The sequence below is a fragment of the Sporobolomyces koalae genome (genome assembly GCF_050403365.1).
Source record: "Sporobolomyces koalae JCM15063 DNA, S_koalae_JCM15063T_v1_ctg51, whole genome shotgun sequence".
Lineage (NCBI taxonomy): Eukaryota > Fungi > Basidiomycota > Microbotryomycetes > Sporidiobolales > Sporidiobolaceae > Sporobolomyces > Sporobolomyces koalae.
The window spans coordinates 495-24869 of NW_027481720.1; the positions used below are offsets into that span (position 1 = coordinate 495).

Consider the following 24375-nt stretch of genomic DNA (forward strand, 5'->3'; position numbering starts at 1 on the left):
AGCGAGCAGCGTTCCCAGAGACGTGTGACTTTTTGCAATCGCAAATCTGACGCTACTACACTCTACCTGTAACATCTCGGGGATTCAGACGTCTCGAGAATGTTCACGGATAGACAGACAAACTCCACGTATTTTTCTTTTTGTTTGGGGGAACTAACTTTCAGTTTCAGTTTTTTCTAATCACAAAGAAACAGGCAAGACGATGGGGTGGGGTCCGAAGCCTTGTCGTTTTAGAGACGAGCTTGAGACTTGGTCTTGTAAGCCTCTTCGGCCGAGACGATAATGTCGACAAACTCGGGCTTGAGCGAAGCACCTCCAACGAGGGCACCTGAAAGACAATAATCCGAGGTCAGCCAACCGGGTATACTTGGAAGGTTTCGAAAATCATGAGAGAACAACGTACCGTCAATGTCGGGGCAGAGGCAGAGCTCTTTGGCGTTCTTGGCCGCGACCGAACCTCCGTAGATGATGCGGGTCTCGTCGGCGACTTTTTGCGAGACGCGCTTGGCGAGGAAGTCACGGATGCTCTTGTGGGTGTCTTGAGCTTGCTCGGGGGTAGCAACCTATTGCACGAGGCGTCACCACTAGGGTTAGTACCGGGTTTCCCACTCATGAGAGCGAAGAAAGTAAAGCTCACCTTGCCGGTCTGTGAAAGGGAGACGATACGGAACAGAGAGCGAGGTACAAAGATCAGACGAGTCAAGAAGAAACGAAAAAAAGAAATTACTTACTCCGATGGCCCACACGGGCTCGTAAGCGATGACGACCTCCTTCCAGGCCTGCTCGTCAATGACCTTGGCGAGGGCCTCGACTTGTCGGCTCACGACCTCGACGGTCTTGTCGCCCTCGCGCTCTTCGAGAGTCTCTCCGATGCAGAAGATGACCTTGACGCCTTGCTTGAGGGCGGCTTCGGTCTTTTGGGCAACGAGTTCGTCCGTCTCGTGGAAGAGGGTACGGCGCTCCGAGTGTCCGAGGACGACCCACTCGAGTCCGACGTCCTTGAGCTGGTTGAGCCTGTGGAAAGAGGAAACTAGACAAGATTAGCGAGGGCGACGCTGGTTAGGGCGCAGGTGCAACTGACGAGATCTCGCCAGTGTAGGCACCCGAAGCAAGCTGGTGGGCGTTCTGGGCGGCAACCTTGATGCCCTGTCCTCGCACCGAATCATGATCAGCGCGGAAAAAGGGGGGAAAGCAAGATCTGGGCTGTACCTTCTTGACGTGCTGGAGGAGGGGAATGATGTAAAGAGCGGGAGGGGCGATGATGACATCTGTACGACGGGCACTCGTGAGCGTCACACTTGCGAGTGGCATTGCGAGATAGGGAGCGTACCGGCAGCGTTGACGTCAAAGTCGGTCTCGTTGAATTGGGTGACGAGCTTGGTGAGGGTGGCGAGGTCGCCGTTCACTGTACGATGAGACAAGCCAAGCGGTGATCAGCGACAGGGCTTGCCAGAGTAGGAGCACAGGCGGTGAGGTTGGGCGCGGTATCACTCGATGCAGTTCCCGCTCTGGCATCACAGTCACGCTGTACGAGATCTTGAGCGAGTTTCAGAAGTCCAAGAGGCCCTCGAGACCGCGACCGAGCCCGCATCGCAAGTGAGCGATGTCACTCGGAGCGATCCGGCTGCCCAACCTCGAAAGATCTCTCGTCCCTCTCGCCTCTGATCGACCATCTGCGAGGCCGACGGGTATCTCGTGACCACCTAGAGCGGCGATCTTGGACACAACGGCAAGATGGGAGGCTTACTCTTGAAGTTTCCACCGATGCAGACCTTGCGTGCCATTGTTGCTGAGAGTCTGCGGGTGACGATCAGTCAGTCCATCGGTTCCTGCCATATGAACAGCTTACTTAGCCTACGAGTTTTGAAGGGGTAGAGATGAAGAGTGAGGGGTGCGAGTGTAGCGAGAAGCGCAACAAGTTCAGGTCGAGACGAAGCATGTCATTCATCCCCTCGGCTCGTTCGCTTTGCCCCTGTACCCCGCACACTCGGCTCTCCTCGACCCCTTGAACCTCTCGTCGCACTTCATCCAGCCATAGAACCGTCTGCTGCTCCCATCTTCCAGTACGCCTTCAACTCGAATCGAATCGCTGCGTCATCTCTGCCTCGCCCGACCCTGCAAGTCCCGCAGCCTGATCCGCTTCGGCTAGAGCGTCGGCTACACCCATGCTCGCAGCCTGGTCGTCCAAAGTGGATCCAGACCCTGGGGGTGGAGAGGATGCAGGGTCCGGATCTCGCTTGCCTCCCGCCGTGCTCATCTGCGCAACCGTGTCGGCCGGACTGTCGACCATCCTCAGCCTCGTGACGGTGTGGCTACAGCTCAAGCACTACCATCGCCCAAGACTGCAGCGTTTCGTCGTCCGCATCCTCGTCATGTGAGTACAATCGATTCCGGGTGGGGCGCAACATGTCTTCGCAGCGAGCTCTCCTCGTGCCCGGACCCGACTGGCTCGATACGACACAAGGTCACGCCACAGACGAAAAAGTCGAGACGTGACCCGAGGAAACAACTGGCGCTCACCCGCTCGGTCTCTCGTTTTGCGCAGGGTGCCTATCTACTCGATCGCCTCGCTCGTCTCGCTCTACTCGCTCGACCTCGCCTTTTTTGTCGACGCTGTCCGAGACGTTTACGAGGCAAGCTCGTCTCGCCACGAAAGCGCTCCATGTCAGCTGCATACTCACACTCGTCATTGCCAACGTCGACCTGCAGGCTTTCGTCATCTAGTCAGTTCGCCAGGGCTCTTTGCTCACAACCGCGATAGCTGACCTTTGCGAGGGGTGACAGTTGCTTCTTCTCGCTCCTGGTCGAGTACCTGTACGTTGTACCGGAAGATATGCCAGGAGCGGACTGTGATTGAAACCTCTCTCCCTCTTCCTGACAGTGGCGGCGAACGCTCTCTCATCATCCTCTTGCATGGGAGAGAACCGGTCAAACATCCATGGCCCATCTCGCTCTTTGCCAGCCCGATGGATGCCTCGGACCCGTTCACATTCCTCGGCCTCAAACGCGGCATTCTCCGTCAGTATCCCCTATTCTGTCAAACGACCGTCGGATCGACCAGACTGCAGGACGAGACTGACTGGCAACATGTTTCGCAGAATATGTACAAATTAAACCGATCCTCGCTTTCGTGACGGTCGTCATGAAAGCTACGGGTACATACAAGGATGGATCGTTGCAAGCAGACGCTGGTTGTAAGCTCAGCCTCCTCGATGTCAATACTTGGGGCCTGTCCAGCTATCTGATTCACCTTCGGAATGGGATATGAACCAGACACCTATGTTTCGATCGCCTACAACTTGTCGGTCTCGATCAGCTTGTATGCACTCGCCATGTTCTGGGTCGCGACACATGACGATCTTCAACCCGTAAGCTCTCGCGAAAAATCCCTAGCGTTTTGCTCAGAGGAATGCATTGACCTCGATCCTGCCTCGGTTGATCCAGTTCCGACCCATGCCCAAGGTAAGAGTCTGATACGCAGCATAGATGCGCTCAAGGTATTCCGACTGACTCGGAAGGGGCGGGGAAACTGAATCTTCTTGAACAGTTCTTGTCCGTCAAAGGCATCATCTTCTTCTCGTTCTGGCAAGGATTCGGAGTCTCGATCCTCGTCGCGATCGGATGGTTACATTCTGGTACGGTGACCTCACAGTCAGAGCGCCAGCTTGTCACTGATATGTGTTTGTGGCAATGATTGATGCAGCTCGATACGAAACGGAAAAGCTCAGTTTGGCGGTTCAAGACACTCTCATCTGTTTCGAGATGCCCCTGTTTGCGTTTCTGCATCTCTACGCTTTTTCCTGTCAGTCCCCCTTTCTTCCTACACATCCCCAAATAGGTGAGACTCGTTGAGGACTAAAGTTGTTCCTTGGGTCGTGTGTTCTAGACACGGATTACATTGATGAAGCTCATATTTTCTCGGGAAGGTTGCCCGTCTGGTTCGCGATCAGAGACGCCTTTGGGTGAGATTCTCTCCTCGCATTTTCGAATGCGCCCACCGCATTGTGAAAACCAAACACGCTGACAGGATTTGCGCAATCGATTCCAGGTACAAGGACCTCGTACTCGATTCGCTGACGACTGTACGCGGGACTGGGTTCTCGTACCGAACGTTTGAACCCGCTTCTTCAACCGTACACTCGTTCGGACCTACCCTCGATCGAAGGTTGCGAGCAGGATTACGATACTCGACTCGGAACGGCAAAAAGTACTGGTTACCTCAACCCGTCACGGGAGGTACGGGGGAAGAAGCGTACTCGCGCAAAGGGAAAGAAGCGTGGAAGACGAGACCACTGCACGAAGCGAGACTCAAGATTGAACGCAAATTGATCGATGAGAGGATGGGGTACGCGCCGGTCTCGGAGGCAGAGGAACGGGATACGGTACATGTCGATCCCGACCTCTTGCCTTCTCACGCGCAGGGAGGACATGCTGGACCTGAGAGTGAAGGACAGGGACAGGTTGCAGGATGGTGGGAAGGAGCGAGGGAGTATGACGAGATCGAGAGCGATGACGAAAGTGAACCCGAGAGCCTGCATTTCCACGAAGAGGACGATTACGAAGAGATGGAGGAGATTTACGATGCAGCGAGGACGCTCGAGTTTGGTAAGCAGATCGAAATCGCTTCTAACTCCCTTGGCAGGCTGCAGTTGCTGATTCTAGGAACACTCTCGCACGTTTGATCAGGAGACTGGAGTTACCCGGTAGTCGATGCATCTAGGGAACATGCTCGGCGCAGGATCCGAGATGAAGAAGATGCTATCCTCTCGGGCAAGATCAAGCGTCGCAAGAGCGTACGAGGCAACGATCCGAGTCGACCCTTGGCGCGTCACCGACCAGGCTCTTACGGAGCCATGGCAGAAAATGCGCAAGCTCCGATCAACGAAGACCGACCTCGCAAACACCAAACCTCGTCTCGTTCGGCTCCTTCGACTTCGACGGATCGTCCAGCCCCGATTGGAGACTCGATCGTGACGGAAGTGACGACCCTCGTCAAAAGTGCTCTACCGGGAGTCTCGCTCGACGACGACGAAGACCCGAAACTCGCGAAAGCGAAACTCATGCGCGGCAAGTTGCGGTTGCCGTTCGGCAAGAAGGAGGAGAAAGAATTGCCACCCGACGCGATCGATCTCGTCGTTGAAGATTCTGAAGCCGAGGAGGAAGAGATGTTGCGTCAGAGGCGGAGAGGCGAACCGACATCAAAGAGGACGCGAGTGTACAGGAAAGCATACACGCTACCTCACGAGCAAGAGGGCGGAAATCACCGGGAACGACATGCGCAGGACGAGACGGTCCAAGCGAGAGATGTCGTCGCGCGCAACGAGGACAAGGACGGGCCTCGGGAGCGCGGCGAATCGTTGTCGCCTCAAAGCGACGAGGTCGAGAGGGTGGTCGTCAAGGAGGACGAGAGGTTCGCTCGACAGGCTGGCGTTGACGAAACTCCCGGAATCGATCACTCAGATGCTTTGAATCCCTGGGAGTGATTCTTGAGCGGTATGTAGCACTATCGAATTAACCTGTAGCTGTCAGATCCTGTACTGTAGTAATCGTTGTCGCAATATGGCTTGTAAGACATTTCCGGAGACTGAAAGACGCCGGAAACCTGTGCGCGCTTAGCTTCCTCGGCTCCGACCCGACAATTGCTCTCTCTGTCTCTCGCACAACCCCACTGCATGCTTCGCACCACTCTTGCGAGGCACCCGCGCGCCTTCCGATTCGTAGCTTCACGCTCGTTTGCAGTTTCCTCCCCCACATCATCATCGTCTTTGTCTCCGACCCTCAGTCAAGACGCTATGCCTGTACCCGCCGCTACGTCGCCGTCATGGACCGCATGGAGGATGGACCCTCCAACAGCGACCGCCGTGTCATCGACCATGTTTCAGAACCAGTCAAAGATCCCTCGGCTGCCAGTTCCCCGATTGAACGACACCCTCGAACAGCTCGTCCGGAGTTGTACACCTCTCGCCGAGTCTCCTGAACAGATCAAACAACTCGAGAAGAAAGTAGCCGAGTTTTCACAAGTAGGAGGAATTGGACAGCGATTGCAGAAGAAGCTCGAGGAACGCCGAGAGCAAGACGGGATCCGAAACTGGCTCGCACAGTGGTGGGATACGAACGCCTACATGGCGTATCGAGACTCGATCGTGATCAACGTGTGAGTCATTCGCAAAGAGCAGAGTCGTGTCCACGAATGTCTCTGAATGGGTTCTTTCGAGGCGCTCTCTTTCTCAGGTCCTACTATTTCGGGGTGAGGTCCATGCACATCTCGACCTCTGTACATGTAACTCGAGGCTAACTCGATCTCGACAGTTCAACCGCCTGCCGCAGGCTGCGCCAACCGAATCGAATCCACCCACGGCGGACCCTGCTTATGTTGCCGCCTCGATCGCAAAGACTGCTCTCGAATTCCGCCGATTGATCGCAACCGGCGTCCTCGAGCCCGAGTTGGCCGGCAAAACAAAGGAGGACGGAGAGCTGTGCATGGAGTCGTACAAGTGGTCAGCGCTTCTCTTTTGCCCTTAGCCCCAGCCCCTCTCGTGTGCTGAGCTTTCAAGAATCCGCAAACAGGGCATTTAACGCTTGCCGAATCCCTGCTGTTCCTTCAGATTACGCTGTAAAACTTGCTGAAGGCGAGGCCGAGGCGCAGCACTTTACCATCGTCAAGAAGAATCGATTCTACTCGATCCCAATCGCTGATGAGAATGGCCAAGAGTACGGCATCGATCAGCTCCGCAAGTGAGTGACCAGTTTGTGAATCGCTGTGTCTCCTAGGACACGATTCTGATTACGGATGCGAGAACAGAGCTATTCAAACCGTTATCGACGGCGCGGACAAGCTCGAACAGGCTCCTCCTGTTGGTATTCTCACCGCTATCAATCGCGATCGCTGGACCGAGGTGCGATAATGAAGTTCATGCCGCACTCGACAACGGTACTGACATGACCTGGTCACGCCTCTAGGCATATTCTCACCTCGCATCCAAAGCTGCGAACCATGCAGCACTCCGGTCTATCCACTCTTCGGCTTTTCTCGTCTCACTCGACGAAGCGACGCCGGAACCTCATGGTTCTACGCAGGGGATGGTCGATTTCAGCAAACGCCTCTGGTATGGCAAGGAAGAGGCGGGTAACAGATGGTGGGACAAGCCACTTCAATGGACTGTCTTCAAGAACGGCGAGGCTGGCTTTGCAGGAGAACATAGCTGCATGGATGGTAAGAACCCGGAGCCCTTGCATTACATCGCTCGACTTTTCTGATCCAGCACGGTTCACAGGAACCCCGACCGCCAGACTCAACGACTATTTGACCAAGAGACTCTTGACGAACAAGCCGTTCCCGTCCCCGCCCGGATCGACTTCCGGACAGCCGGAACCGGTTCCGCTATCGTTCGAGCTCGACTCGAGAGCGCTCGACCTGATCGGTAAAGCCGAAGCAGAGTTTGAATCCCATGTCAAGCCTTACGACGTGGCCTACCTGGCGTATGATAGGTACGGCAAGGACGAGATCAAAAAGATGAAGTGCTCGCCTGACGGCTGGTGAGATCCTGTTCCGTGCCGCACGTTGGCTGAACCCACAGTTGAGCTGATGAAGTGGCTCAATACAGGGTACAAATGTGCTTCCAGCTCGCGTACTACCTCACTCACCAGAAGGCAGCCGGCACCTACGAGGCCGCCCAGACTCGGCGGTTCCAGCTCGGACGGACCGAGACCGTGCGCATCTTGACGAGCGAGTCACTCGACTTTGTCCAGACCATGCTCGACTCGTCCGTCTCGACTGCCGACAAGCTCGACAAGTTTCGTCGTGCGGTCAAACAGCATGGGCAAGACATGAGGAACGCTTCGGCCGGACTCGGGATCGACCGTCACCTCTTTGGACTCAAGATGATCGCCGCGGAGAACCTCGAGGGTCAAGAACAAGCTGCCGCTCTTGGCCCCGAGGGATTACTTGGAGATGCGCTGGTTCGCGAGAGTAGTACGTGGAGGATGAGCACGTCGCAGATTTATATCCGTCACGCCCCTAGTTACGGTTGGGGACCGGTCATTGCCGGTGGTTATGGACTACCATACATGATCCGTGAGTGCAATCGTCAATCAACGCCAATCCCACGAGATCTTGAAGCTGAATCTTGGTCGATCGCGAGCGGCACAGACCCGGAATCGCTACAACTCACCGTAACTTGTGACAATTCTGCCCCGGGCCAAACATATATCGAGAATTTCAAGAAGGCGTGCGACATGTTGATGGACCTCCACGTTGAAGCCGCTGGCAAGCTATGAGGGGAATGTATCGAAACATGCCACGCTGTAGATAATCGCATATTAGTACATTAGTATCCAAAATCTTCCTCGGTGCTGCGAGAGGTCATCACTTCCGATCATTGGTCGGGGCTACGAGACTCGTAGAGATATCCGTGGATATGTCGGCTGGCCATAGCAGGAGGGACTTGACGTGGCAGAAGTCTCGCGAGAGTGTCAAGTGGGGAAATCATCTGCAACTCTCTCGCTGACCTGCTCGCACGAGATTGATCGACGAAAGCTACAGCACGACTCACTTGGACCTCGGGAAAGGGTTCCTGTAGGGCAACTCATGCGTCGACGACGGTAACGTCACTCAACTCTCGTCAATTGCTCATCAACCTGGTCCTCTCGAGGAGGGCTGCCTCGACAGAGATGACCTCTTCCTGGCCAACATCCGCGCCTCTCGATCTCTCGCTGGCCGCCTCGCCTCGTTCTCGACTGCGATCTCGCTCGCGCACTCCTTCCAATTCGAATCCGCCGTCTCCTGTGCCCGAATCACCCAGGCTACCCCACTCGCCGTTGATCCGATCTGCGAGTTCGTCTTCGGCCGCTGGAGAGTCAGCTTTCAGCGCGTTACTCCCACCGAAACCGGACGGCTCGACCAAACTTCGCCCGGATCCTCTCCTGTCGAGAATCGCATACGATGAGCACTCACCCCCGGAACGGCCGGATCGAGATGGAACGGCGTACGTACGGTCTGGTTCAAGTCGCTTCGGGCTCCCGACCCTGTTTCGAAGACGGCGAAGGATTATTGTCGCTCTAGTCGCTATCCTGTTGGCTCTCTCCGTCTGTCGCCGCTTGTTCGGCCCAACATTGTTGCTCATACGGTTCAAGCTCATCGACTACGCTTACTCGGAAGTGTGGGGCTTCCCGCTTGCACAGCGGGAATGCGGGTTCCGGAAAGAACCTCTCGTGTTTGTCAAGGGTGCACGAGAGGTTTCCATCGTGTGGGAAATCGGCAAGTGTCCGTCAAGCGAGCAAACATGGTCCCTGCGGTGGAAGGACGGCAGCGAAACGGGCGCTTGGAGAAACGTGAACGAGCTCGCCCGAGCAGAGATGCAACTCGACTATGACGGTGGCTCGCTGCGCACGGTATACTCGACCACGCTCGAAGATCTCGAAGGAGGACAGATGTACACGTACGAGATCTTGCGAGCGTCGAAACCATTCCGACACTACAGTTTTTTCTTCCTTGGCACCCTTCCCGACGCGTCGTCGTCGTCATCACCACCTCTATCGCTACACATTGCGTGCGTTGCCGACAACCAATTCAACCTGCGAACATTTCATACGATTCTCGCACGCATTCTCTCTGTATCGAGGTCGTTCACATCGCCATTCGCACCGCGCAATTTCCCGAAACGTAGACCCAATTTGCTCCTGCACGCTGGCGACAATGTTCAGAACCCTCACGACCTCGAGCAGTGGCAAACCGACTTTTGGGACCCCCTCACGAAACAACTTGGGTACAACCTCGGTAGCCAAACCCCGATCGTGCTCGCACGCGGGAATCACGACTGGGACAGAACTGGCAAAAACATTTATGTTGGGGGGATCCCGCCGAGGCGGGAGTGGCGAGATCAGCTTTCGCGTAATTCTGAAAAGATGGAGACGGGGGGCAACCGGGGCACGTACTATGCATTTTCGCCGCATAAAAGAGTTCGGATCATCGTGCTCGATTCGAACCTCATCACGGAGGACGAGCAAAAGGTTCAAGAGCAATGGCTCAAATGGGAGACTGCGAGACCAGAGTGGCAGCGTGCGAGCCTGCGGATCGGTGTAGTACATACGGCACCTTTCATCGAGTGGTGGAATCGACGAGCATGGACACAAGGTCACGAGTCATCCTGGTCAGTCATTTTCTCGCGGCGCTCGACCGTCTGTCGGTTGGAAAGATATTCCTCCCTCTGGAGTCTGATCCCCGCCGTTTACCTCCCCTGCGGCAACAAAACAGGTCGTTGTTTGTTCGACAACGACTGACCCCGATTCTCGTTGATGCGAAATGTACGCTCCTCCTTTCGGGTCACTCTCACTCTTACGCTCGAGGGTTCCTACCGAATTCACTCGTACCGTCATTCACCTCGGCGTTGGACTCGAGCGATTCAAAATCTCTCCCGAAATTCGCGGTCGCAACGATGCGAGACAAGGAATGGGAGAACCGCACATCAGCTCGAGAACGAGGAATCATTGAAGAACCTGGACTCGTCACGATCGTGTACGGAGGTGCAGGAGGTACGCTCGATCACGAACGAGTTGAAGATTGGGCCATGTTTGAACCTGGCAAATGGGACGGTCAAGGAACGTACCATTTCGGTACGATCGATTTGCACCTCGCAGGCGATGATGGAACTCGACCTAGTCGAACGTTCGACAATCCCAGGCGGTACAAACGGGATTGGAAACATCGAGCAGAGTGGATTTACAGGGCCCAAACGATCGAGTCGGAATCGACGTGTGCGGAACGAGGTGGCAACTTTGTCGAGGATTGGCTCGAGTGGTCCGCGATCGACGTCAATGGCAAGATCCGAGATCGAATAGCGATTGTAGGACAAGCATGTACGACTTGAAATCGGGGTTGATAAAAGCCATACTTGTTCGAGAACCGGTCGCAAGGGGGGAGCGCTCGAGCGTTCCTGCGGGACACTGCAGATCGTACACCCGAGAGGGAGACGGGCAAAAACTCGAAAGTGCGAAACGTCTCTATACTTGCATGTATACAACCGGAGAAAGTGGGAGAAACGCTGCGGTCGGTTCGACCGATGGGGTATGAAACGAGGGTCAGGAGGGTGGAGAAAAAAAAGGAGAGAGTGTCGGGAGAGGGGTAAGGGAAAGAGTGTGATAGGAACAGCAGAGTACCCAGCAAGTAGACGCAAAAAAACAGGAATGTACGAAAGGGTAGGCAAAGGGCAAACGCGAGCTAAGACAATAAAGACGTTTTTACTCTGCGACATGGGGAACCACTCGGTCAGGGCGATTCATGAAAGAAAGATGAGAAACGGAGGGGCAACGTACGGTTGGCGCATTGGACTTGAGGTCCTCCACCTTGTCCATCTTCGTCGTCCGTGTCCATCGCGTCGCCGTGAGCGCCCGAGTTGCCCATTCCACTCTTCGTTCTTCGCTCGGAAGCGTCGACCATGTCGACCTCGTCGAGGTGAATGTTCTTGGCGTATTTCGGTTGTTCGGGACGAGCCGGGAGGATTTGCTCGAGGGGAGCGAGTAGGGTCGGGTCGAGCTTCTCGGGGAAGGTGACGTTGAGCTGAACGATGAGGTCACCCATCTCGTGGTGGCGGTGAGACGGCATTCCTTGGCCGGGAAGGTTCTTGAGAGTTCCTGTTTGACGAGCGAGAGAAAAACATGAGTTCTCCGATTCCTGAGTGATACTAAATCGTTAGGGAAAGAAAAAAAGACTGACCGGGCTTGATGACATCGCCAGGGGGAATCGTGACGTGAAGAGCACGCTCGTCGAGGTGCATGATGGTGAAGGAACCTCCTGCGAGGGCAGTGAGGAGGTCGATCTCGACTTCGGCAAAGAGGTCGTCGCCCTTGCGCTTGAACAAATCGTGCGGCTTCTCCTCGATCACAATGACGACGTCTCCCGGTTCGACTCCCGGGGCTTGGTCGGCCTCGCCCGAGAACGTGATGGTCTGTCCCTCCTTCATACCTCGGTCGATGTGAACCTCGAGGACCTTGCGCTCGTTGACGATCTTTTTGCCGTTGCAGTCCTTGCATCGGTCTTTTGCGTTGATGATCTCGCCTTCCCCGTTGCACTCTCCGCAAGGTTGTTGAATCTGTTGAACCATCGGTCCGAGTTGACGCAAGACGATCTTGACTCCCTGACCTTTGCACCCTCCGCACGTCTTGACTGCGCCTTCCTTGCCTCCTTTGCCCTTGCACTTGCCACAGAGGACGTGCTTCTGGAGGGCGAGTTTCGAAGTCTTGCCCTTGTAGAGGTCCTCGAGCGAGACTTTGATGCGGTGCACGAGGTCTTTGCCCTTGCGAGGTCCTTGAGGTCGTCCACCTCGTCCTCCTCCTCCTCCCCCAAAGAATCCACCTCCGCCTCCAAACAGTTGCGAGAAGAGGTCTTGAGGGTCCATGCCGCCCATGCCTCCTCCACCCGAGAGTCCCTCTTCACCGTACTGGTCGTACACCTGACGTTTGTCCTCGTCCGACAAGATCTCGTACGCGTGAGTGACCTCTTTGAACTCGTCACCGGCGTTCGGGTTCTCTGGAGGAGACGGGTAAGCAATCAGTCAAGGGTTGCTCCGACGGAAGAGGACAAAAACTCACTGTCCGGGTGAAGCTTCAACGCGAGCTAGTACGTAGGGAAGGAGAGAACATGCACGTCAGTGAGGGAGATCTTGGGTAATGAATGCACTGCCACTTGGAAAGCCCGCGGTGGCACATGAAGCCCATTCCCCCTTGAGATGCGAGGCAGTCCTCAACTCTAGCTCGAGGTAGGAGCAGCTCGTGTTGCCAAGAAGGGGAGGAACTCTGGTTTGGGTGGCGCCCTGCAACGGTTGGAGGCACATGCCCGGGTAAAAAAGGACGGAGGCGTTGTGGGCTCAACTCACCTTGCGGTACGCCTTCTTGAGGTCTGCGGCAGTGGCATTGGGTTGCACGCCGAGCAAGTCGTACAATTTCGTCTCGCGCACCATCGTTGATGATGACAAAAGGGTGGAGGACGGGGGAGGACTGGGCTTGAAAGTCGAGAGTGATTTGACTTGGCTTTGGTTTGATCGCTATTGAATTCCGTTCAAGGTAACTCTCAGGGCAGTCGACCTTGATCTGTAGGGGTGCGCAGGAGTGCTTGTAGCGGAGTCGGATTCAGGATCAACGGGCAGGCAAGGGAGCGTCACGAGCGGCAATCTCTCCGAAGGAACGCGGACGAAGCCGATGGAATGTCACTCTCGGTTCGCTTGATCAGCCTCGGACTGCTAGAGATCACGTGTGAGAGATTCTCAGTGATCTTGTGCCCACACGCACATACACGAAATCGCTTTGGATAGTCTCCGGAGAGCGCCCACATCAAGAGTCGGGATTTACCCCCTGTCGCAACATAACCCTAATTCTTTCTCCGGAGGTTTGATCAACTCTTCACATCCAACTTGTCTGCGACAATGCCAAAGAAGCTCTCTTCAGAACACGTCAACTCGGAAGACGATTCGAGCGTGTCCGACTCGGCTCCTCGCCCAGTCAAGGTGTGCTGATCAAATCACTCAACGTGCCAACGAGTCGAAACTCTGTCTGATCGGTCTCTTACTGCAGACCAAGAAGCGTACGAACCCTACTTCTGACTCGGAAGAGCCAGTCACGCAGCGAACCAAGTCGAAAAAAGTCAAATCTTCTGACGACACTGACAAAGTGCGAACCAAGGACAATCAGAAAAGCAAGATCAGCACTCGAGATGACAACAACGACGACGAGACAAAGAATGAAGACAAAGTTGACGCGTTCAAGAACGACGATGGTGACACTTACTTTGTCCTAAGCGACAAGAGGAGGGTCAGCTCAAAAATCTCTCCTCGAACCATCTCAAAATCCCATGTGGTCGACTGACGTTTGGCATCGGTCGATAGGCTACTGTCCGTAAATTCGGCAAGACTGTTGGAATCGATCTACGCGAGGTGCGTTTTCCGATTCTCTCAACCAGCTTCTTGTCTCGCTTTCTATTTACTACCGCCTGGAATTTATACATGATCCTGTCAATTCAGACCTACGAAAAGGATGGCAAAGAAGGGTTGCCAGGCAAGAAAGGGATCTTCCTCCTGCGCGATCAATGGGAACAACTCAAGAAAAGTGTGCATGCCGTGAGTTCGAACCATCTCGAAGACCCACCTTTCGAGTCCGCCGGAATGTCTGACGCCCCTTTCCCCTCCCCTAACGATATGTCTTGTAGATCGACGAGGCGTTCGACAAGGTACGCTGAGAAAATGAATCCCCGATACGGTTTCGAATCAAGACGCTGCTCTGGATCAATCGCTTGAACAAGGACTTTCTCGGTCGAAGCAACAAAATCGTCTTGGACCATCGTGCTTGTCCTCCCTCTCTCGCATGTTTTCTCTCTGTCTCCTTGTCTGTATCAAACCTCCCCGTGTGCGTTGTTCTTTCTTTGTCAGTCCCTACAGGAGGATCAGACAAGTTTCAACAGGCAGTCTCTGAGTATTCTCTGCTGTAGTCTTGGTTGTACGAAAACAACTGGTTTCTTGAACAATCGATAAAGCGAGAGAGGCAAGCAAGAAGAACAGAAAATTCAAACGGGAACCACGAAAGAGAAAGAAATCGAATGATACAGTGGCATCAAGAGAGAGAGAGAGAAGCGGAATCTAGACAGAATAAATCGAAGGAGAGCAAAGTGTAGGTGAAACGGTTTCACGATCTTGGCGCGGGAGCGACTGGGAGAAGGAGATAGGGAGGAGGTGGGAGCAAATGTACTGATGGGGTGTTATAAAAGAGAAAACAGATAGAGATCGAGAGTGTCCGTTTCGTTTGCGTGGGAGCTATGTAACAAATAGTCGTGAGAGATAAGAGTCGGACTCTTTGGTGGCGAGTGGACTATTGTTTTCTTTACTTGCGACCGCGCGAGCAGAGTCGAGCGAGACGGAAGAAAGCTTCGCCGAGGATGTACCACAAGAGACCCAACAAGCGTACGAGAGCGAGACCAAACGTGATCCACAGGATCGCTTGGAAGCTAAGAACCCCGCGAGTCACACCCCGTCAGTCACTGTAGTTCGTCGTCGAGGCAGGCAGACATTATAGCAAGGGGTAAAACTTACTATCTCGAGCGGGCGGTTTCACCTAGACGCGTGACAGCTAACGCGAGCGCTCCGTTCATAAAGAGCCATACGCAAATGAATCGAGTACGGAATGTCTTGTTGCGATCGTCCATTGAAGGCGCTTCGACTTCCTCTTCTTCCTGGAACGGTTCCACCGCACGAAGAACCGTCGCCTTGAACGAGTAATCGATATCTGGAAATCCCCCACAGAAGAGCGCGTCAGATCCGGGTCATCGTCTTCCAAGGAGAATCCAAATGCAGAGACGAACCTTCTTGAACTCGCTCCTGAGTTTCGACAACCTTTTCGCCACCGTCCTTTTTCGAGTGTGCAGCGGGAAGAGCTTCGACCTTGTCGCTACCTTTCGTTCCCCAAGAGACATCGTGCAAGTTGCAGAATGCGTACACGTTCTACACGCGAGCAGACAAGTTTGGAATCAGCTTCGTATCGCAGAGCGAGGGAATACAGTAACGTACGAGGATATTGGTGAAAGAAGGTGCAATGAGAAGGAATTGAGGCATCGAGTGGAACAAGTGCCATGGGTCGAGGTACACGATCGCAGACAAGATGTATACACCTGGGCTCGGCCAAGCTTGACATCAGTAGCCGATGCGCGACAGGATGGATAAAGGTTCGACTGACCAAAGGTACCGGCGATTCCGGCAAAGATGGGTCCATACGTGCTGCCGAGGAACACGCTAATGGAGGAACCGTCCGAAGCCGAGATGAGAGATTGGATGGGCTGTCATGGGTCCCGGAGCAGCGGGTGAGATTCGAATATGCAGTGCGGAGGAATGGGCCCGAGGAAAACGTACGCAGAAAGCCTTGATCGTCAGAATGACCGTGTTGAAGATGAGGTACAAGGAGAAGAAGGCGAAGACGAGGAACGAGATCGTGTATGTCAAGCGTTCAGCTTTGGGACGATTGCCGAGGGCGAGAATCACTTGGAGGGCGAGGAAGATGAGGTCTACCACAATCGAGACATCAGCTGGGCGTCCATCGTTCAGGGTACGGCTACGTGGCACTCACAGATGACTTTGAAGAGCCAGCTAAGCGAGTGGAGATCAACAATCAGTTCAGTCAGTACAGTTCCGTCGAAAAGAGTTGAAGAGGGTCAGCTCAGCTCACTTGACGAGATCGAGCCAGTCGAACGATTCGCCACTGTCGTCCTGTAGGAAACTTCCTGACCAACACTTGATGGTAGTCGGGTCGCCGCCGGCGATCTGGTTCGGGCTACGAAGCGACTTGGCCACGATCGTAATGATGATCGAGAAAGTCAAGTAGTAGTTTCCGACGGCTGTTCCGACAAACACGAACGTCAGTCTTGTGTTACGTTGATCTGAGCAAGCGGGTATCTTTTCCAACTTACAGAACCAGGACATGATCAAGTTGATCGTGTTGTAGATCGCTTGAACGTGCAGGAAGAACAACCTGACGATCCCGTGATTACTCTTGTAGTATCGTCCAAAGTGTACGAGCGCGTAGACACCGGCAGCGAAAGAACCGTTGAGCCATCGACGACGTTGTCCGATCAGTTCGGCTGCAGATTCGGGTACGTCGGTTTCTCCTTTCGCAGGCTTGACGTAACCGAGTACCCATCGCTCGTTTGCTTTCGCGACGAGTTCGAAGCAGAGGATACGATCTTCGGCCAAAAACATGTCTTGTGTGCGATGCACGAGTCAGCTTGTTTGTCAATTGAACAGCGAGACGGGGGGAGAAACCGACTTTTTGTCCAGATCGACATGCCGTCCGTTCCTTTCGGTCCGAGGCGCGCGGCAAGCGTGTGGTCACCGTGGAAGTACTGGTTGAGAGGGCGCCCCTGGATTGCCATGTAGCGATAACACGAGAAAGCTCCGGGCAAGACAGCCTGTTTGTTCGCCAGCAGATCGAATCAGCCAAAGAGGGGTACTTGGACACCAGGCGAAGACAACGTACGACGTAGCCGAATGCACTTTCGGTAGGTTTGTCGAGCACGTTCGATACCTTGTACTCGAAGTTCTGAGCTGCGACGAGCGGATTGAGCAGTTTTCGGCCACCACGACCCAGCATCGCCTGTCTCGCATGAACGGATGTCAGTGAACCGGAACTTTTGAGCACGATCAATCGTCCGGTCATCTCACGTGGATCTCTCCCGCAGCGCCTCCCAAATGCTTGTCGTGGTGGAAAGCCTCCCACAGGTAGTAGATTGACCGTTTCCCAGGTTTTGTACCGGCGTCCAATAGGCATACGACGTCCGGTTGGAGGTGTTTGCCAATCGCGTTGAACAACCAACGATGCGAGTTGATCTTCTTGGCGTTCTTTTGCTTGAGACAGAAGATGAACTGCACAGGCACGAGGTTGTTGGGGTCGTTCGGATGAGGTTCGACCAAAGCCGGCTTCGGTGACATCGAGAGCGAGGTCGTGTATTCAAAAATGTGGGCTACCCGGCCGCACTAGCGGTCTGAGCGATCGGCACACTCGAGTCGGAATCAATTCGGGAAGCTGACTCACCGACCGTCTCTTTGCCATCGACCGACTTTTGCATGACTCCGTCTTGGTAGAGTCCAATTGTAGCGAGAACGCTGACAGCGCAGATGAATGAAAAGTCTCAGTTTGCGGCCTCACGCAGCTGACATGAGGGGAGGGCACAAGACTCACTCCAAACTCTGCTTGTCTGCAGGTTCGATTCCGTCAAACACGAGGCAAACGACGATCCTCTTCCAAGCTTCTCCGACGCGACCGCCTTCGGGACCTCCCGACTCGGCTTTCGAACGAAACTCGGAGAATTTGCCTTTGACCATGTCACGGATGTTGAGCATCAATCCATGCAGCGTTCGGGCGAGCAGAATCTTGTTCTCGTTGTATGCAGTCTGTTGACGAGACAGGAACGAGGTGAGCGCTGAAGGGTGATGAGCGGGCCTGCCTGCCAGTCGTGTTTGGACTCACAATGCAGACGAGCAGGTCGGTTTCACGACCATACGACGATGCACGCAAACTGTATCCGTTCTGCAGCAGGCATGAGCTCTGTCAGGTTTCGTTCTTTGTACAGAGCGCAAGCGCGGAAGAGCCGAGAGGTTACTTCGGGTGTGAAATCGTTGGGATCGCAAGTCGCAGCAGTGTAACGCATGTGCGAGAATTCAGTTGGACCTCCTCCTGCATACCAGGCGTCAGTTTCGGTTTGTACGACAACCGAGCTTAGAAGAGCGAGACATACGAGGATTGCTAGCGAGGTTTGCATTCTTGACGGCAGTCGGAACGGGGAATTCGGCAATGTAATTACCTGCTCAGGATGGCATAACGGATCATGAGCTTGAGACAACTCTACTGTCGTGAATGCATAGAGTGAACGCACCGTTTGTGAGTTTGACCTTTTTCGTCAACGCCCGCTTCGGGTTGATCCTCTGTCTCTGTTTCCAGGCCTGCGAAACCGTTCATTCGTATAAGCATCTCGCTTTTTTTTTGGGCGGGTTGAAGACCCTGACCAATATGATAATAGCTTTACCTCTGCTGAAGTTTCTTTGCGGCTCAGACCTCGACCCGGTCCTCCATATCCTCCTGCATTCGATGAATGTCCATAGTTCGAGTAGCTACCATGTCCACCGGGTTGAGGGGTGTATCCTCCAGCAGGATAGCTAAGGTATCGGGCAAAGCGTCAGCAACCCTGGAAAAGGATACAGAAAAGGGGCTCGAGAGAGACAGATCGCGCGCTAGTCCCTCTTGCGAAAACCTCGGCAAAGGAATCAAGAAAAATTAGTCACTGACAGGGGTTGATCTGGATCGTATCCTAGGTGATGCTGAGTGTTGAATTCGGCACGTAGAGGAGTCTTGTCGGAATCGTCGTTGCGGTATCCACCGTCATCGCCAAAGTACTTCTCATCTCCAGCTCCATCCCCTCCTCGTCCAGCGAGGCTGTACTGACTCGCGTTTGGGAGAGTTTGCATACTACCCGAGTAATCGGACAATTGGTACCCTGGTTGCTGCGGGTACGGCGAGTGGTGAGATGACTGCGAACTTGCTAGTCCGCCGGTGGGAGCGGCGCGCGCGGCGCTGTTGGGAGAGTGTCGATCATGAAACGGGTCTTGAGGACCTTGTGGAGGGTACGTCGGCATGATTGTACGCGAGAGTCGTCAAGGGAGGGCGATCAAGACGCGAGAGGAGGGGAACCCTTGCAAGTTGAGTGAAGGTTCAAGGTTCTGATCGCGACCAGAGTGTACAACGAGCCGGATCTCTAGCGCCTCTTGAAACGGACTTTTCGAGTCGATTTGGTTGTATGTGGCACTTGCACGACAGAGTTGTCGGACAGAGAGACGACGGACGCCAAGCGCTCGCTCCTGCAGCACTTTCAGGGGGTCCGTTCGAATTCCCGCGACCGGGCCGTGCGAAGCGGCGGTGCACCTCTTCATCGCGCTCGCTCTTCCACTCGCGCGCACATGTACTCGTTCGACACGCGAGGCAGGAGTAGCTTATTTCGACGCGATCACGGTTCTCGGCGGACGTTTTTTTTTTTTCCGAGACCTTGATTCTCGCAACCCAGCAAAGGCGGGTACATCTTGGGGAACATCTCAAACGACAAAGTGTTGATTACAAAATCGTTTACTGCAACCAGAAATCCACGCAAAAGAGGGAAGAATTCCAGAAAGAGGGTGTTTCACGAAATTTCGTCAGTTTCCGCCGAGAGTAAAGAGAGATTCGGCAGACGGAAAGAATAAGCTTACAGCCTTCATCTCGGCATCCTCAGACTTCTCCTCAGCCTTCTTGTTCGATTTGCGGGCAAGGATGGCCTTTCGGTCCTTGTTGAGCTTGAGGCCGATGACCTCGCACTTGGAAGCGTCGACACCGATGGGGACGGTAGCACCGGAAGCCTTGTCGCGGTGGACACCCTCGATCTAAGAGAGAATGTGAACAGTACCGACATTAGATTACGGTCACTTCTCACGGTCGAGAGAAAGGTAATGGGGTGAAACTTACGGTGATGACCCATTTGCGGCGGTAGGACGAGGCGATAACACCCTCACGTCCAGCGTAGGTACCACGGAGAACCTTGACGGTGTCACCCTTGACAACAGGGATGGAGCGGACCTATGCAAATACAAGCAACCCCGTTTCTCCGCGTCAACTTTCCCCGTTCCGAACGATTTCGAGGTTTCAGGTTTTTTCGTTTCCGCGACTGGTTGAACGTACACCGTGTTCGGCCTTGAGGCTCTTCGAGAGAGGAGCGGCCATGCGGACACGGCGCTCGTCAGAAGCGGCACCGAAGTGGGCCTTGCGAGCCTCGCGGCGGGAACGGGAGACAACTAAGGATCGCGCGTGTCGTTCATAGTCGAGAATTGAGGTACAGTGGTAGGCGAGTCGATCAAGTCGGGTCGAAGTACCGGTGCAGCGCGCGCGAGAGAGAGAGAGACAAGACGAGGAGTCAGCGACTCTGCGCACTCGTGAATCGCCCCAACTTGCCTCGACCGCCTGCAAATCTCCATCTGCCTAGCTGCTGGCTCTGAGCCATGTTCCTACTACCAGTTCGTCTCGTCTGGCGAGAAAGACGTTTCCCTCGAATCTCCCTGTCCACCTCACATCCATCCTCTCACGGCGAGAGGCCCCGAGTCGCGCATAGCCATCTGTAGCATTCTCGCTAACGACTCGTTGCAGTGACACTGAGCGGGCGAGATCGGTCTTTGAAGGAGCGGGGGCGAGGTGCTGGCTAGCTTTGGAAAAAAGTCGATGGAGTTGCAATCGACTCACCACGACCGGCCATTGTTGATTGTACTGTTCGATCCAAGCGACAGTCAGCACATCGTACTTGGGAGTACTCGTACAGGTGCTCAGAGGCGGCTTACAGAGGCAACGACGACGGAGAGCAGAAACCGAAGGGGGGCAGGCGGGCGCGCGATATTCCAGGCTCTGCGTTTTTCGCTCTCCCACCAATCTGCCTACATCTCTTTTCACACCTCGATATTCGGCTGCTTGACAGTTCTTGAGGGTCATACGAATCTGGGTCTGACCCTCTTGGTGCGAATCTCTCGAAAATTCTTGAATTCTTGGGAAAACAGATTATATCGCAGAAGCTACACAGGAGAGAGAGAATCGAGAGCATGATGAATCAGAAGAGAGAGCACAGAGTATAAGTCGAGACCTGATTAAGTATGGAGGTGGGGATCCCATTGTTTTTGGGAGATATCGGAAAAAGGAAGAAAAACAAGGACCCCTGGACCAGGAAATCTTTATTTATTTTTCGATAGGGAGGGATCAGTGTTGTTCCTTCTTGCCAAAGATCCTCGAAAAGAATCCGCTCGCTCGTCTCGTCTCCTTCTTCTTCGAAGCCGAAGATTGATCAACCGCAGAAGCCGGTGACTGTTGTTGTTGTTGTTGCGAGGGAACCGCCTTGCCTTGTCCAAGTGCTTCTTGTCCCGACTTCTTCCCGACCGTGGCGGCATTCGCCGGAGTCGAAGGTGCGGTCGAGTACGGAGTGTGTTGACCTGTCGGTTTGACCGGAGTTTCAGGAGCGGTGCTAACAGACGAAGATTCTCGAGTTCTCGGCTCGGCCGTCGTGGCGGCGGCGGCAGAAGGCTGGGCAGTGGTAGGTTGCACAGGCTGCGCGACGGACGCAGGCTCGCTCACGGCAACCGGCGGCGCGAAACTCGAGGAAGGAGGGGCCGGTACGGCAGCAGGAACGGGAACCGACTCCTTTTGGGCGGGGACGGGTGCAGACGTGGTGGGAGCAGGAGTGGCAGAGGCAGGGGTCGAAGCAACGGGAGCTTCGTTTGCGGGCAAGGTCGTGATGGCCTGGTCGGGCAGAGTCGGAGCTTCGACGGTCTTCTTCGGCGCAAGCGACGACGGCTCAGAGGCAGGGGCGACAGGAGCTTCACTGGCGGGGAGAGAAGTGAGGACTTGGTTGGGTACAGTCGGGGCATCCGTTACGGGTGCCTCGGAGACAGGAAGCGGGGTGATGTCCTGGTTGGGTACGCCAGTAGCTTTGTCCTCGACGACAGCCGACTTGGGCACGACGGCGGTCTCCTTCGCCTGTCCGTGCTCGTGGGCAGCCCCGAGACCTACCGCACCGAGAACGGCGGCTCCAATCGCCGAGTTCTGAACGGCCTCGAGTCCTTTCGCAGCTCCGGCTTGAGCCTGTTCGAGAACGTTTCCAGAAGTCTCGGCAGCTTGTTGAGCACCACGCGAAGCCGTCTCAGAGGCAGACTTGGAGGCGTTCGACGCGGTTTGAGCAGCCGAGTTGTACGCGTTCGAGGCGGTCTCGGGAGCTTGGTTGATCGCGTTCGAAGTCGTGGTCGCGGCAGTATCGAGCCCTTTGTTGACTTGGTCAGACGTGACTTCGGCAGCGTGTTGAACCTGCGGTGCGATCGCGTGATACGCTTTCTCTCCAAGGATGGTCGCACCTGCAACAGCAGCTCCGACCGCAGCAACTCCAGCGGCAAAGAGAGGTTTGTCCGAAGGGTTCTCTTCAGGAGCGACGAGACCTTCGACGTGAGCCGGTTCCTCGAATGGCTTGTTTTCCGGAGTCGCAGACGGCTCAGTGGTTGCGGCGGCTTGGGCAGTGTTGCCGATAGGAGTCTCGATCGACTTGGGCGCGTCATCTTTGGCGACTACGGCAGTCGATTCGTCGTAGACCGGGGCGGCAGCGGTCGAAGCAGTCGATTCTTTGGGAGCGACCTCGGTCGAGTGGGCCTTGTCGTCTTCGGGAACTTTCGAGTCGATGAAGCTGTTTGAAGGGATCGTAGGCTTCGAGGTCTCGTTCGACTGCACCGGAGCAGGAGTAGGGGACGGGTCTTTCGGCTTTTCGCCACCTGGGACGAAGGGCGAAGCCGAGGCGGAAAGGCGAGTCGGAGTGATCGCGCCAGAGTTTTCGGTGACTGACTTGTCCTGCTCGACCTCAGGAGTTCCTCCAACGAGCGACGAGAATCCAGCAGCTGCTGCAGTGGCAGTAGCGGCGATGACGCCTCCGACAACAGCGGCTACTCGCGTGCGAAGAAACAAGGGATGTCAGTTTTTTTTTTTTTTTCTCCCTTTCGCGGGCGGAGGAGCAAAAGATAATGGAAAACTTACCAGCAGGACCAGCGTTCTCCTTTGCGGTTTGAGCAGCTTCAGCAAGAGTGTCTTGAACTTGAGGGATCACTTCGTCCAATTTCTCTTTCGCAGCGTGAGCCGTCTCGACAGTTTGTTGTTGCACTTGACTCGCGAGGTCAGCCGCTTGTTGTTGGAGGTCGGCGGTTGCAGGAGTGTGGGTCGATTCGACCGGAGCGACGCTGGTCGTCGTCGCAGTCGTGGCGGGTTCCGTCTTGGAGACGTCTCCCGATACGGTCGAAACGGATGCAGGCACGGGGAGGATCGCATCGGTCGACGCCGGAGCGGCAGCAGCCTCGGATCGCTCAGGGACTGTGTTCAACCGCGCAAGACGGTGTTTTGTGAGCGAATCGATTCGAAAGTGAGTGAGTTTTAAGGGTATCCCACAAGCCCGTACCTTCGAAGACATTGTTGACGTTGCCAGAAGCGTCCGTCTCGGTTTTCTCGTCCATGTTGTGCATCCACTGTCCGTCTACGACATACTGAGTAATGCACACACCAGTCAAATTGGAATCAGCTGGGTTCTTGGTGATAGCGTTGTGAGCGATATCTCTACCTTGTAGACGATCTTTTGACCGCAGGGTACACCGATTTGACCAGAGAACGTTCCATCGGGAAGCTTGTTGAGAGGAGGGAGCGAGCTAGAACACATGAACGAGTGCTGCGTGAGTTTAGATCTGATCACGAGGAACCCTCTCCTCAGGTGTTGACGTACGTCTTCCACTACATGACCAAGTACGATTTGGACTCGTCAGCACCAGCCAGGGCAGCGAGAGATCGGGGAATCCAATGCGCAACTTACGTCGTCGAAAGTGCCGGTCGCCTGTTATAAACACACACCCAAACACACAACGGCTCAAGATCAGCTCAGACCACGGGCGCTATTCCGAGTTCGGAAGAGACGTACAATGACCGTGTTACCATGACCTTTCCTATCAGAGTCATGCGTGCAAGGGATCGAAACGTCGCCGCGAGATGAATCAGTCACACTTGCGTAACATCATCTCGCTCCCTCAATCGAGCAACTATAGTCATCGACGGCCAGAACGTACCAGGTGAATGTGTGCTGAAACGTGTCCGTCGACATGGTTCTTCGGATGAGATCGAGTTGGGTTTGTTATCGAGCAAAGATGATGAGGGGGGGCTGGAATTCTGGAACCCTCCGTGGACCTATGATGTCTTTCTTCCGACTTGTCTCGGATTCGCCCCGAAATTAAGATTGTCGAATTAAATTACCATGGGTCGTCTCTGAGCTCG

General features: G+C 54.7%; 9 protein-coding genes across 9 annotated transcripts; 4 read left to right on the top strand and 5 right to left on the bottom strand.

Annotated features, from left to right (window-relative positions):
* Positions 1-230: 230 nt before the first annotated feature.
* Positions 231-1784, bottom strand: TPI1 (triose-phosphate isomerase TPI1; the record flags this gene model as incomplete). Its single annotated transcript, XM_076680987.1, has 8 exons — positions 231-328; positions 404-563; positions 638-646; positions 732-1014; positions 1082-1146; positions 1210-1268; positions 1331-1405; positions 1748-1784. The coding sequence occupies 8 exons, from the start codon at positions 1782-1784 to the stop codon at positions 231-233; spliced, it is 786 nt and encodes a 261-aa protein (XP_076531857.1).
* Positions 1785-2165: 381 nt separating this feature from the next.
* JCM15063_006145 (OSTA/TMEM184 family protein) lies at positions 2166-5483 on the top strand (the record flags this gene model as incomplete). Its single annotated transcript, XM_076680988.1, has 13 exons — positions 2166-2374; positions 2546-2624; positions 2710-2723; positions 2785-2814; positions 2882-3018; positions 3099-3194; positions 3274-3368; positions 3445-3462; positions 3548-3635; positions 3704-3802; positions 3887-3962; positions 4049-4605; positions 4687-5483. The coding sequence occupies 13 exons, from the start codon at positions 2166-2168 to the stop codon at positions 5481-5483; spliced, it is 2295 nt and encodes a 764-aa protein (XP_076531858.1).
* Positions 5484-5672: 189 nt separating this feature from the next.
* JCM15063_006146 (choline/carnitine O-acyltransferase) lies at positions 5673-8277 on the top strand (the record flags this gene model as incomplete). The annotated part of the gene is made up of 9 exons (XM_076680989.1): positions 5673-6154; positions 6232-6247; positions 6310-6497; positions 6568-6735; positions 6803-6896; positions 6961-7213; positions 7275-7536; positions 7605-8074; positions 8150-8277. The coding sequence occupies 9 exons, from the start codon at positions 5673-5675 to the stop codon at positions 8275-8277; spliced, it is 2061 nt and encodes a 686-aa protein (XP_076531859.1).
* Positions 8278-8670: 393 nt separating this feature from the next.
* Positions 8671-10865, top strand: JCM15063_006147 (metallophosphoesterase family protein; the record flags this gene model as incomplete). Its single annotated transcript, XM_076680990.1, has 2 exons — positions 8671-10148; positions 10253-10865. The coding sequence occupies 2 exons, from the start codon at positions 8671-8673 to the stop codon at positions 10863-10865; spliced, it is 2091 nt and encodes a 696-aa protein (XP_076531860.1).
* A 370-nt stretch (positions 10866-11235) lies between these two features.
* On the bottom strand, positions 11236-12953 carry YDJ1 (type I HSP40 co-chaperone YDJ1; the record flags this gene model as incomplete). Its single annotated transcript, XM_076680991.1, has 5 exons — positions 11236-11240; positions 11311-11628; positions 11711-12523; positions 12586-12610; positions 12870-12953. The coding sequence occupies 5 exons, from the start codon at positions 12951-12953 to the stop codon at positions 11236-11238; spliced, it is 1245 nt and encodes a 414-aa protein (XP_076531861.1).
* Positions 12954-13415: 462 nt separating this feature from the next.
* Positions 13416-14224, top strand: JCM15063_006149 (transcriptional coactivator p15/PC4 family protein; the record flags this gene model as incomplete). Its single annotated transcript, XM_076680992.1, has 5 exons — positions 13416-13496; positions 13564-13800; positions 13875-13922; positions 14010-14105; positions 14195-14224. The coding sequence occupies 5 exons, from the start codon at positions 13416-13418 to the stop codon at positions 14222-14224; spliced, it is 492 nt and encodes a 163-aa protein (XP_076531862.1).
* A 638-nt stretch (positions 14225-14862) lies between these two features.
* On the bottom strand, positions 14863-19157 carry JCM15063_006150 (uncharacterized protein; the record flags this gene model as incomplete). The annotated part of the gene is made up of 20 exons (XM_076680993.1): positions 14863-14986; positions 15072-15264; positions 15341-15479; positions 15546-15646; positions 15712-15811; positions 15885-16036; positions 16099-16118; positions 16198-16366; positions 16439-16729; positions 16795-16936; positions 17005-17121; positions 17190-17488; positions 17560-17630; positions 17707-17918; positions 17995-18054; positions 18128-18201; positions 18263-18328; positions 18401-18467; positions 18551-18680; positions 18811-19157. The coding sequence occupies 20 exons, from the start codon at positions 19155-19157 to the stop codon at positions 14863-14865; spliced, it is 2874 nt and encodes a 957-aa protein (XP_076531863.1).
* Positions 19158-19709: 552 nt separating this feature from the next.
* Positions 19710-20797, bottom strand: JCM15063_006151 (uL24 family ribosomal protein; the record flags this gene model as incomplete). Its single annotated transcript, XM_076680994.1, has 4 exons — positions 19710-19934; positions 20017-20127; positions 20230-20342; positions 20785-20797. The coding sequence occupies 4 exons, from the start codon at positions 20795-20797 to the stop codon at positions 19710-19712; spliced, it is 462 nt and encodes a 153-aa protein (XP_076531864.1).
* Positions 20798-21288: 491 nt separating this feature from the next.
* On the bottom strand, positions 21289-24205 carry JCM15063_006152 (uncharacterized protein; the record flags this gene model as incomplete). The annotated part of the gene is made up of 8 exons (XM_076680995.1): positions 21289-23009; positions 23101-23430; positions 23516-23600; positions 23675-23759; positions 23834-23841; positions 23921-23941; positions 24026-24050; positions 24171-24205. 8 exons carry the CDS (start codon positions 24203-24205, stop codon positions 21289-21291), a joined length of 2310 nt encoding a protein of 769 aa, XP_076531865.1.
* Between the last annotated feature and the right edge of the window lie 170 nt (positions 24206-24375).